This window comes from Anneissia japonica, unplaced genomic scaffold (genome assembly GCF_011630105.1).
Source record: "Anneissia japonica isolate Jap-2015-1 unplaced genomic scaffold, ASM1163010v1 scaffold287717_len1600092_cov198, whole genome shotgun sequence".
Lineage (NCBI taxonomy): Eukaryota > Metazoa > Echinodermata > Crinoidea > Comatulida > Comatulidae > Anneissia > Anneissia japonica.
Window position 1 is genome coordinate 608,844 of NW_022755469.1, and position 13,245 is coordinate 622,088.

The following is a 13,245-nucleotide window of genomic DNA, read 5'->3' on the forward strand; positions in this document are numbered from 1 at the left end:
TGCCTGTTAAATAAATTGTTTAAAGAGAAATTCCACCACCACAGCATAAGGCTATATATGTATGCCATCATTTTGTGCCTACAAAACAGAGATAAAACGAAGAAATGATCAGTTCGGTTGGTTAGTGTTTTTTGTCCGACGATAATCCTGAACTCATCTGGGTACTAGGCCTACACAATCTTTATTATCTGCAGTCTTCACAAATATAGTTCGAATAGTAGGGTTGTTATTATTCTTGAATATAGGCCTACTAAAATATTTTGAAAATCCAGATGTACTAGGACTATCTTGCATGCTTTCAGATATTTCATTATGATCTGTTCGTTTCTCTTCAGTATCAGCCATATATGGGTTTTCGTCGTTTAGTTCAGTTGTTCGTGTTTCTGATGTATTAGATATTGGCCTATCTTTATTAGCCATATATGTGTTTTCGTCGTTCAATTCAGTTGTGCGTGTTACTGATGTAGTAGATATAGGCCTATCTTTAGGATTTTCAGACCTGTTTATGTCCGATGTCGAAGAAGTAGGGGACAACACTAGATTGCCAACTTTTATACGCACTGATTTTTGCTTTTCTTGAGAGCATTTCGGTCGATAATCTTTCTTTGGCATGATTCCACTCGGGTGTCTAAGCATGTGCGGGGCCATGTTTTCACGTATGAGCTGGGAGATGGTTTCATTACCAATACCTATTGAAACAAATAATAATAATAATAATGTTTTTACTTTCTTACGTAAACCTACTGCAGCCACACCGAATCCGAATTTTCGGATCGGAAAGCCTACCGAACCGATCAGAAAATCGATTCAGTGTGTAAGAATAGGGACGCTGGCATTCAGCGCTTGAAACGCGGTCCGAATTTCGGTTCGGATGGATCAGATGTGAATGCAGCTTTATTGTATAGGCCTATGTTACTTTGGTATTTGCTCGACGTTTTACAGTTCACATTAGTAGGCCTAATTGACTATTCCCCTAAACCCCACCCCTTGGATATCGTTTCAAGTAAAACTGCATTGTAGGATTTGTGCGTACCCTTGCTATTAAATAACGCGTTCTGATTGGTCAGTTGTTAAGTCGTTAAGAAAAGAAAGATGCATTAAGATCATTTTTTTAATTAATTAATTTATTGAGTGAGAGTAGGAACGGTGCCACAATAACCGTATATTTACGGTTTCTATATAGAAATTACTATATATTATATTCTGTACAACTTATCTAAAGATCTCGCACGCGTCAGTCACGACCGTTTGGACGACGGACGTCGTCGGCGCTCCAAAAAAAAAAGTAAACGCTTGTTCTCCCGACGCATTGCACCATGAATAACGGTCGCTGACTACGATCCGTTGCACTATAATGCGTCGTCGCGTCGTAGTCATGAAATCGCATCGGCTCCCGAGGTGCGGTACACGCAGTGCACCCGGATTTTATTCGTAAAAAAAGGGCTACCTTGTGATGGGCCAAATAGGCCAAGAGTGAGTATATGAAGAGATTTCTTGGCCAGAATCCAGTAACCTTCTCTGTAACCAGGTTTCATAAGTCCATAAATGAATGGACTCCACCCAGAGCTTGCTACGATCCAGCGATACGATTCAAAGAACGCGAACGGACACCATTCACGAAAGTTGAAACAAATCAGCAAAATTATCTATATAAATATAATAATAAACACATCTTTTAAGAAAAGTTGAAAAACACTTTATTGGTGAGTTGGTCACAGATCTGTTAAGTATTAACTACATATGCCTACGAGCAAGAATGAACAATTCAGTGATATTTAAACATATGCAAACAATATATTAAGCTGTAGTAATGAATATAGTTGTAACTTACACCATGTGGCAACCATACTGCTAGAAATGCAACCACTATTACAATCATCATAAACATAAACCTCTTTTCAGACTTCGCTAGATTAGTTTTCTTCCTATAAACATGAATTAGGGACAAGTTACAAAACACCATAAGGCAGATCCCAACAAAACCCATTACCACAAGTACATTGAAAAACACAGCCAGTCCAACATTTGAGTTCTCTCCATCCTCAGATTCCTTCCAGAGTCGAAGTGAGCAGAACCAACCGGACATCAGAATGGGTTCGGTGAAAAAGAAAGCCAAACCATCAACTAAACAAGTGACCAATGCGTAAGTGACCACCATAATTGAAATATTCCTTTCCGTGACGATCACTTTGTACTGAAAAGGTTTCGTGACGGCAATGTACCGATCCACTGATATCAAAATCACAATGAAAAACTTGATGTGGAGGTACCAGCAATAGAAATGGGAATACACGTAACAGTATGTCTTTCCAAACCACTCCCCCCTCCCCGTAGCTATCAGTGTTGGTGTACACAAACAAATCGCGAGAAAGAAATCATTTGTCGCCATGAACGCGACGAGAAGATCGGCAGGTTTTCGGCGTGTACGGAAGACGATCGATAGAAGTATTATCGTGGCCAGATTTCCTATATACACCGAAGGTATAACAATAGCATAATACAGAATATCAGCGAAAAGAAAAGCTGTTATTTCTTGTTCTGGGTATGAATAATTGTGCATTTTTCACCTTCTGCTAAACCCACTTATTATTTAAATTTACAATTTATTTTGAAACCGCTTTGTTGAGACAAACGCAGCTGATTCAGATGAATCAGATACAGTACTAATTTAACTTCTCGGACTGAAGTAGCTTACACTGTATCCAATACCAGTGCACCAATTAAATCTCAACATGATGAAGTGTCTGTTGATGAGTATCGTATGCCTCGGTTAGAATCAACAGAGCCAAGTTCAGTCCAATTGATGTTCATGCATGCTGATTACTTTCATGTGGTGCAACATCCGTGGGAATGATGTCGCCTGCTACTTTAGCGCCTAGTAAATGTCTTCCAAGACGTCACATTTTGAACTAATATTCTCTGTACATAAACATTAAATCGACGGGAGTCGTGAGTGGAGCCTAATTATATCAAAAATTGTATAGATAATTAGTTAGTTAACAAAATAATAAAGACAATGTATTTACATTTGTTAGTACAGCTAGTTATCTTAGAATGTAACAATCATTTTCTATATTATAGTGAATGTGATGTGATTAATGAAACCTCTGAACTCTTTGGTAGCACATTAAACCTACAGATAACATCAAATTTACGGCGCACTTAAAACCATAATGGTATCGAGGCGACTGCTGAGCTCACTTCTAATCATTCTTAAACCAATTTATTTATTTCTTTAAATTATTATGTGTGCTTTATATACACACGTTGGGCTTTATGTTCTTTCGTTTTTCATCAACATTTATTTCAATTAATGGTAAATAATAATTACAATAGAATTTTTGTTACAACAACAATATGTACATAAATGAATAGGCCTACAGAAAAACATGAGATCTGTACTAGAAGACGAAGTCTCTTGTCACAAATAACGAAATTTAAACAAAATAAAGAAATTTTTGGATACACGCATTATGCATGTATGTGCTTTAGACACATAATTCCGCATGATACACACACATATGCATTTATATACGCATATAGACGTATATGCTAAATCAAAAGCAATCAAGTAAAATTGGCATGAACGCTTGAAGTTTAGTTTGAATACAAAGATAGATAATTTTTTTGAATTAATAATATTGACATCTAACTCATTCCAGAGAAAGTTCCTTGTATAATTTTGTTGTTGTTTGTTGAAATTATAAAAAGGAAACTTTAGAGACTTTAGATGGAGTAACTCAAAGGTTCTGGCGAAGGTATTGTTAATAGATATACAGCTATACGTGTATTGGTTTAGTTGTTAACTATAACTTCGATATAAGAGGGAAAAGATAGCCAAACGCCTTTCAGACCCCACAGCTGTCCAGTCTGTTCATGAAGGTGTTTAACGTTGTGGCAGCAACAACCTCTTTTGGTAAGCTGTTCCAAATGTTAATTACTCGATGTGAGAAGAATTTCATCTCTCACTATAGCTCATAATTTTAAAACTTATTAGTGACATTAATTGTGATGTTATGAAAGTTCCTACTTTTCGTTAGTTTTTTCATGATGAATTTATCTATCCATCCATCCATCTACCCAAAAATCCATTCATTCATTCATCTATCCATTAATCTTCTGTCCGTCTATCCATCCAGTCATCGATCCTGGAGTCTATCCATCCATTATTTCATCTGTCTGTCTGTCCGTCTATCCATTAGTTCGGGAGTGAATCCATTTATCTAATCCATCCATCTATCCATCCTATCCCTTCATCCATCCAACCACATCTATCTATCCATCCATCCACCCATCCATCACCATCCGACTGGATAATCACTTTACAAACACACTTTCCAAATTTTATCGAGTTTTGTCGATTTTGTTTACCTTTGTTATTTTGTGTAGTTTTTGAATTTTACTATATATTTATATATTGTATTTGTACAGGGCCGGACTAAAGGGCTCTGGGGCCTGGGGCTGTAATTACAAGTGGGCCTAAATACTCTGTGGCTAAAACATAAAACCAGATTTTCGGTGATTTTTCCTGGGGTTTGGGAGCCTATATTCTCCCACTGGGGCTTGGGCCTGGTGCCACAAAATCCCCTATGTTAATTTGACCCTGTATGTGTAAGACATCCTGTAATGGGCGATATCGCTGTTGGATGTTGAAGAAATAAATTGCTTTATCTTTATAAAAATCACAAAGGAAAATAGGCACTTACAACCAAGATAATTGTTTAAAATATTAACTAAAATCTTTATTCTTTAAATGGATTCTTGGATAAATTTCAGCTCTCATTGAAAATAGGTATTTAATCTTACTATATTACAGTATTTTTTAACCTGTATACTTAAATCGTACAGTAATTACAAGTAAATTATGTTTAAAACTCAGCAATGCCTGACTGCCAGTTACTATATTTGACATAATGGCACACCCTACATCACATACAAATTTTGTTTGATAAAAATGTCCACGAATTACGGATAGTAATAGTAATTAGTAATAGTAATTTTCGTTTTTGGTCGAGTAAGACATTGGTATTAATTGCGTCATCACTGTTACTGTATCACCTTGCCTTCTTAGCCTTATTTTTCTTGCCTTTGGTATTGTTTGCATCAGTCTGTGAAGAAATGATAGGCAGAATAGCAATATACTTATATATACTATATATATATATATATATATATATCTCTTATACACATCTAGATGTGTATAAGAGACAGCAGTATCTATATTGCAATTTATAAACACTGAGTGAGCAGATATTGAGAATAAACAGTGGCTCGTGAAGTGGTAACAAATTGACCACTAAATTATTTCCCACACATGCGATAAGGGCGTATCTAGGGGTAGATCAACATATTCAATGCCACGACATCCTACCAGGTACCTACTAATACTAACAGGGGGATCCAGAGATGTCCAAAAGGGGGAGCCGGAAGGGGGTGAAAGTGGGGCTGACTGAGATAATGATACCCTAACTGACTGAGATAATGATACTGAGTCCGGGGGAATGCCCCGCGAAATTTCTGTGTTCTAGATGCCCGAAGGTAACCACTGTTAATTTTTTCTTTTTCTTACTTTTTTTTCTTTCTTTTTTTTTGCTTTCCAAAAAAAAAAAAGGGGGGCCGCTCCGGCTCGCGCTCCGGCTCCTTCTAAATCTGCCCCGGACTAATACTCCTCATTGGAGTCATCATTCTTAAGAGTCTTAGGGAGTGGTGTTGTGAAATTCATTTACTATTGTTTTACATTTACAAATTTTACAAGCATTACCATTCATAATAAAATGGACAAATTCAGACAAAAAAAGTGAAAAGAAATTCAACACTGCTTATGATGTTAAAGCCAGGCTCCAAAGGAAAACAATTTCTAATAAGACACAAAAACTTTGGAACAGTTAATGAGATACAAATTTTTAAATATTTAAAAACTGGGGAGGAAGGGGCATAACCACCCTTTTTTCTACCTTTCCCCCAATTTTTAATGTTTAAATATCAGTAGCCCATTAACAATTCCTGAGTTTTTTGGCAAGGGGGCCTGAGTTTAAATAAAAGAGTCATAGACGTTCAGATATACCAATTTATTGAATCAAATTCATAGGGATACAATGAGCCTATGTAATAAAAAAAAAATACAAATGTAGAAAAAGAGTCATGGCATGCATGCTTGTACAGATATATAGATTTATTGCAACAATTTCATAGGGATACAATGTTGAAAACTGTGGTATGTTCATACTGAAAACAAAAGAGTTTTTTTTTATCAACTGACTTACATTATATAGCACCTCCATGGCTAACGATACAACATTCAGTGCAATACGTTATATATTATTGTTGAGCATACATCAGATGTATTATTTGTTTAAAGGATTGTAACATTTGGTAGCATAAATGTATTCATAACAATTGATAATTATTTTATATTTAACTTCATTCTACTTGAGAGTAAACCACCAACCAAAAATGAATATCTATCAATCATCAGCACATCTTGCACACTTGAGAACATTTAATCAATTTAATACTGGATAATTTACACAACAAATGATTGGACTTTGCCCCAAATGCACATTTGGTTGAACTGTCAGAAATGAATGATTACTAGAGTACTGTATGTCTACATTTTATTTAGTGGCATGTCTTGGGGGATGTGCATGCCCCCTAATAAATTCGTCCCCACCCCCCACCCCCTCGGTTGTCCCTCATTGAAAATATATGAAGCAAAAATATCATGCTCAAGTAGATAAAAATCACCTTATTTTGTGAGCTAGCTCTCCCTCACTTAATCATCAAACCCCCTCCCACTTCACCCTTGCACCCCCTTAGCACCCCCCTCCAAGATACACTACTGGAGGAGTGTAAAAAATATTTTAATTATCCCTCACCTTTATAAGACCGAGTTGCTGTATGAGATTTCGGGCAGAATTGTTGATATGCTTGAATCGATCAGGGCCTAGCAGTATACCTCCGTACCATCTAGATACAACTACCACTACATTTCGAAGGTCCAAAATCTGGAAAACAATTATCAATGAATAAAAATATTAAGCTAATTTTTATCTTTACTCATTCATCAAACTAAAATCATATACATTTTAGAAATAAATTTTAGTGGGAAAAATTTCATATATAAAGCTACTAAGATGTTATTCGATGGTGTTTTGCATCAGGAAATTAATTAGGAATGGAGTGATTAGTGTTGAATCAGAGACTGTTCAAGATCGGTGGTCTAGTGTTTAAGACACCTGACTAATTATCTGGAGGTTGTTGGTTCGATTCCCCCCGAATCACTTGGGAGAATTTGTTTGTATTTGTGAACGTACTCAGCATTCAGTACATTAAAATGCCTAGTAGGGCAAAAATATCATTCTTTCTAAGGTGTTGTTTTCTAACCTGTAAGAGATGAAGTAGTCGGCCTCCAGCCGCTGTTTCACCATCATCATCACAGTCCTGCATAAATGTACCTTTGTCTTCACAAAAAATCCTGTCGAAAAGTATTACTTTCTTGGTTGACAGGCATTATCATTCCACATGTAGTATATATTAAACCGCTAACCTTTTTAACATCATTAATTTGTTGGTTGGTAGGCTATTTTATTCAATATGTAGATGATATTAAACCACTAATTTTTTTTACATCAGCAATAACACATTATTGTGAAATAAACAACCTCCTTAAGTCGCAACTCCCTTACTTGAGCCGGCGTCGCCACCTTAGCAGTGCACGGTAGTAGAGCCGAGGCTTATCCAAGGTGGAAGCTACCGGAGCCCAGCATACTGTCGCCGGAGTAACTGCGTGTACGCGGTAGTGGTGGTGACACTGCCTCAACAACAGGAGTGCGCATTTTTCATGTTGCTGCTTGTTTTTTCCCATTCTTGGTCTGCCTGTGGCTTAATTTATCAATTATTTATTTATTTATATATTTTTATTTATTTTCTATTTGTTTATTTATCTACTTTATTCATTTATATTTATTTAACTTATATTAAATAAAATTAAAAAAATATTCTGATTAATATAGGCTCATTAATATAAGATATAATATAATTTAATTTTTTATAATTCATGGTCCTACCTTTTTTCGGCGCCTTGAGATGATTTTATTGTGGAAGGCGCACTACAAATATCCCACCATTACCATAAAAATCAGAAGCTGTCAACACTTTACTTACCTATATGCAACAATGTTGTGCGTCGCATTTGAAATTTTTCGGTTTTCATAAAGCTTCTTCATAACAGTCTTTACCTGAAAAATAACAATACCGTGGTGAATAATAGATAGGGACAGACAAATTTACAGAATCAATGACAATTTTTATTAAAAAAAATTTAATATCATGTAAGTTGCCATTCAGGGTGAAAATTAAACTATGTAATATAGTTGCAATCCGGTTGCTATGTGACACTCTTGCTATGTGATATGAATGCTATGTAGTTGCTTTGTGATATGCTTGTGCTATGTAAATATGTCTGGTATGTGGTTACTATGTGATGCCATTGTTATATGATGTGGCTGCTTAGATATCAATATTATTTGATCGTGTTCAAGCACAAAAAAAAAATGTCTTTTTACTCTGTAATGTATTCTCTGTAGTTTTGTCATATGTTATGTCGTCAACATCATAATCATTACAAATTAATCATCACTTTGTAATCATATTATAGGCAGGAAAAAAAGCATACTTTTAGACTTTATATTTACCTGGCCAGGTGTGATGACATGTGCAAGGTGTGCCTGAAATGTACTTCTCCTTTCTGTGAAAGCCTCTCCATGGTGAATATAAGATATTTCAAATTCTGAAATAATTGCAAATAGGTCATAAGTAAAATCAACGACAAACACAGAATTATGAAAACTAAAACAGGTGGAAAAACCTGATAACCTTTTAATTATTCAACAACTAAATTAATAAATAGAGCAACATTATTTCTAAGAACTATTTCATGTTTTATATTTCAAAGCTTTCATCATTTAGTAAAATACCTTTGTACTTCAGATTCTATATTAAAAAAATAAAATAGTTTTCATTATCACTAAACACCTACCTTCGCCAATCTCCGTGATATTAATTGGAAACCTACCGACACACATGTGATAATCGTTCTGAGAATTCAATTCTTTCATTTTCTCTCAACCATGGTGCACTGAAATAATAAATTATGATAATGACATGTGGTATAACACTGATTAAGAATAACATTTCTCATTCTTGACGATGATTTATTTACGCTTATAAAATTTTTGGTGGCTTCAGTGCGGCGCTTATTCGAGAGCAGCACTTATAAAAAATATTGGCGTGGCGCTGTCCTTGCCCGTTTCCATGCTACCTATTTCACATTTTCCCGTAGTTCAGTAGGCCTATCATAGGTCCTATCATCGTAAACAAACGTTTATAAGAAATGCTTGTGTCTTCATTGTGTTATTTACGGTATTCATATTAACACTGTATACATTGAATTTCAAACCCTGTTTCATTACAAACAGGGTAATATTATATACTCTCGATTAAGTGCAGTGGCGCTTATTTGAAAGCAGTGCTTAACAACAACAAAATCATGTTTGGTGCGTATTCGAGCATTTAGGGTAATATTTTGTTTTTCACCTTTTTTCAGCAAAATCAAAATAGGAAACATATTTCACTCACTTAATCTGATAAATTGGACAAGCTATGGATGGATAGTCTGCTGGCAACATCACCTTGAAATTTAAAATATATAAAATTATTTCTATCAATATATCTATATTGCATCAAAACACAAATAATTTTTAATCTATACATTAAAAAAGAAAACTAGTTGACTTATTTACACTACACTGTATATGAAGGAGCATAGAAGTTTTTTTGGGTTTTTTTTGAGGTATTAAAAATGTAAATTCTATTATAAATAATTACCTGTAAACAAACCTTCCTTGGATTTATTTCAGTTCCATCAGTTACAGCGATACAAAAAATTCTACTGGCCTCGTCAACAACGCACCATTCATCACCGTAAATGGCAGCTAATGCTTCAACCTCCTCAACCTAAATTCAAGATTTTTTTCAATTAATAGATTCAAACTTTATTTCAATCAAAAGATTAATAAATTATAACATAAATGGTGGGCTTAATGATCTAGTTATCCCTAGTTATTATTTAACAGCTCAACCCCCACAACTATTAAGACGGTGGAAATATATTTATAAGAATATTATTAATTAATAATTAGGCCCTAGCTTAGCACTACAGCCTACAGGCCTTCCTGGTCTCAAAGTCACTGGATTGCCCTCTTCTGAGCTGTGTGTGCATTATAGAGAAAAGTCAAGTGGAAGGCCTAGCTTTTGATAACCGATGACTGGTTCATTTTTCAACATACACACATCTTCAATACGCACCTGTCTTGACAGATTGTCTTCTGTTTCCATCATTAAGTTTAATACCACATCAAAAATTAGCTACACTCAACACCATAGTTGATAAAAGCAAATAAAATTGTCGGAAAACAAATATACGTGGAGGCTGACATATTGAAACCGCCCTCACGGTCAATGAAAAAAGAGGGCGTGTTCCGGTTCTTGAAAATAATAAAAAACAAAAACAAGGTCCTTACTGGTGCCTAGCCCAACGCTGATTATTTCCGGTTACTAGCATTAAGATACTACGAACATTGTAGTACAAGTAGCATATGTCTGTTTTTGGTAAATAATTGTATTTTTGACTGTTACAACACCGAGACCAATACAATAGGCTAGCATACGGACTGCTAGTAGTAGTAGTAGCCTCCTGAGTCCTAGAGTAGTAGTAGCACTCATGCAGTGAGCACAGTTCGTCACCACCACCACCGCCGTCACTCTCAGTGAGTGGGACTTCATATGTTTTAATAACAAGACTAGGCCTAGGCCTATAGATAGAATCGAGAGGTATAGCCTACAAAGAGAGGGAACTACTAGGCTTAGCCTAGGCCCTACACTGTTTATAATACTGCAGTCATGATTTTATTTAGCCTAGCCTAACTAGGCCAAAGCCCAGACCCATTATAAAAAAAATTAAAAGTCACTGTTATATTGGAAGTTCAGTTTGTTTAACAATTTTCTATCTGTATGTTTGCATCTGTGTGTTGTTTTTTTTTTTAGAAGAGTTCCAATATGGCTAATAAAAAGGGGAAGGTACCCCCAAAAGTCACTGGTCTATCACCTAACCAAGGGCCTCCTGGCACCAAAGTAACAATTCGGGGTGAAAATTTGGGTAACAGCTCCAAGGATTTAGTTGGTGAGTATAACAAATTCAAAATGATTATAAAATATGTTAATAAGTTCCTGTAATAGCGCCATATTGATCACATTGCATTGTGAACACATCAGTTGTAAAATGTAAAAAAAGTTTAAATGATAATATTAGCTCTAATTATATTTGTCTAATCTATTTCCATATTTTTTTAAATTTTATTTTTCACTGCTAATACCGTAATAGTACCTGTTGTATTTTCTCTTGCATATTTATTAAAGGCTTGTACATCTGTAATGCAAATGTATTGTTATCAGCCGAATGGCACTCTCCATCCAAAATTGTCTGCCGCACCACCAACTGCAAAGGTAATGGGGATGTCATAGTCGCCACTAAATCGGGCGGTGTCGGTACTAGCACGGTCAAATTTCGTGGACTGAACATCATCCCAGGACCACTTCAGGAAGTGGCAATCTGGGTTGATGAGCCCATGCAGTTTGAGAAGCGTATCGGAACTGTCAATCGACCATCATCACCTCTGCATGTTGGGAATCGTGATGACCCATTAGGTCTTTCTGTTGAAAGTCCATTGTAAGTAAAACATTTTTTGCTTATCAACGATTTTTTTTATCTATGTAAATACTTGATCTATATAAAAAACATAGCATTGTAAAACTTGGGATTAAGGTTTTATTCATGAATAATTATTTCTGTATTGTTTTTAAAAATAGGATGATATAATCTAGTAGTACATTGTTATTAACACAAAATGTGCATTGCTAATCGGCTGTAAAATCTTTCATGCTATGTTTTTAGCCTTAGCGCAAAATTTCTTAGATTTCAAAGAAAATGTTTAAAAAATAAATAAAAATATACAATAGTATCTCCTTACCTTGTACAAGTGACTTCCATGGTCTTGTTTGTAGTGAAAGTAAATAAAAACAAACAACGTACTGTCCATATACTTTTTTGTATGTTACTGTTGAACTATTATGTAAATAATGTTGGTCATAACTGACTCAGTACCATGTTGGTATAAGGCATATTTGTTTAAGGTGATTGCTAATTTATCAATATGTTGCTCATGTTTTAGCCTAATGTTTAGATAAATATACTCTGTATTTTTAGGCAATTTACTGATGAAGAATTACAGAAAATGTTTCCAGGAGGTGAGAATACATTTTTTACTTTTTACCAAAAAATAAAAACCCTAACTTAACACAATAATCAGAGACAAAATATTCATATTCATATATGGTGTTTTGCATGAAGATTGCTATTGCTGCCATCCCTTGTTTTGCTGTAAAGACCATCATAATTCCCAGTAAACTACCAAATTGGTTGGAACTTGAGAATTTTGCCTTAATGGTTTGCTAATGTTATAAAGGATACTGGCCGCAAACATTGAGATTTTTCAACAAATATTAGGCCTAGGTCCCTGCACATCTACGGCATAGTTAGGTATGCATGATGGTCTTCGACCCGTGCACTACGCTGCCAGTGTTAGGGCTAGCTAAAGTTTAATAAGGATCACTTAAATTTCAAAGCATACAATCCTAGAAGAACGCTAAGATAAGTATATAAACACTATTTTAAACAATCGTATTGCCTTTCCTAGTCATTTATATCTCACGTGGTTGTTTTCACAACCATAACATTTATCTTTTCCTATGCTATCGCACTGTAATGTTTTTCATGTACAGTATACCAAGTTATGTCCTGTAAACAAACATCGCCGATTCTGTGTATTGTGTCTTGCCCATGAGATACGGATCATAGTGTCTGACACTAGTTATCTTTGAATTTATTGCACATTGGTGTTCTTTTTATATTCAAAACTCAAATAGATATTGTTAAAAATGTATTTTTAATTCATAGGTAGTGGTAACTTTGCACTCAAGACCTTTGAACCGGTTTGGTTTCTTATTGAAAATCATAATGCAACAAGGTAAAAACAAATTTCTAGAATTGAAAGGTTGTCATTTATGTTACTGTTAATTAATTGGTTTCATACTCTCTTTTGTTTTGTTTTACTATGTGTATTGAGGGTC

At 35.1% G+C, this 13,245-nt stretch overlaps 3 protein-coding genes across 8 annotated transcripts in view; 1 reads left to right on the plus strand and 2 right to left on the minus strand.

Annotated features, from left to right (window-relative positions):
* Positions 1-56: 56 nt before the first annotated feature.
* On the minus strand, positions 57-2,572 carry LOC117123442 (rhodopsin-like). Its single transcript, XM_033269354.1, has 2 exons — positions 1,832-2,572; positions 57-689 (listed from the first exon to the last, which is right to left on the minus strand). The coding sequence occupies exons 1-2, from the start codon at positions 2,558-2,560 to the stop codon at positions 552-554; spliced, it is 867 nt and encodes a 288-aa protein (XP_033125245.1). The 5' UTR covers positions 2,561-2,572; the 3' UTR covers positions 57-551.
* A 2,142-nt stretch (positions 2,573-4,714) lies between these two features.
* LOC117123488 (protein IMPACT-like) lies at positions 4,715-10,508 on the minus strand. The gene is given in 10 exon segments (XM_033269433.1): positions 4,715-5,108; positions 6,876-7,004; positions 7,384-7,474; positions 8,164-8,237; positions 8,694-8,788; positions 9,038-9,063; positions 9,065-9,136; positions 9,637-9,689; positions 9,886-10,014; positions 10,366-10,508. Coding segments are annotated over 10 exon segments (756 nt in total). The 5' UTR covers positions 10,399-10,508; the 3' UTR covers positions 4,715-5,054.
* Positions 10,509-10,525: 17 nt separating this feature from the next.
* The window catches only part of LOC117123486 (exocyst complex component 2-like), an 18,653-nt gene continuing 15,933 nt past the window's right edge, over positions 10,526-13,245 (plus strand). For 4 of the 6 annotated variants that reach the window (XM_033269427.1, XM_033269431.1, XM_033269430.1 and 1 more), the window contains exons 1-5: positions 10,526-10,668; positions 11,104-11,239; positions 11,476-11,785; positions 12,323-12,363; positions 13,073-13,142. In XM_033269427.1, coding sequence (XP_033125318.1) covers positions 11,116-11,239; positions 11,476-11,785; positions 12,323-12,363; positions 13,073-13,142 — 545 coding nt within the window. In that variant the 5' untranslated portion in view covers positions 10,526-10,668; positions 11,104-11,115. Of the gene's footprint in view, positions 10,669-10,688; positions 10,827-11,103; positions 11,240-11,475; positions 11,786-12,322; positions 12,364-13,072; positions 13,143-13,245 lie in introns of those variants that run through there. The other 2 variants (XM_033269429.1, XM_033269428.1) reach the window with 2 other exon arrangements.

Bases quoted from the DNA above. Each gene is read 5' to 3' on its own strand.
- LOC117123442 (XM_033269354.1), bottom strand. From the start codon at position 2,560: ATGCACAATTATTCATACCCAGAACAAGAAATAACAGCTTTTCTTTTC. The intron at 690-1,831 runs GTAAGTTACAAC...TTGTTTCAATAG, and splicing joins CAGTATGGTTGCCACATGGT to GTATTGGTAATGAAACCATC.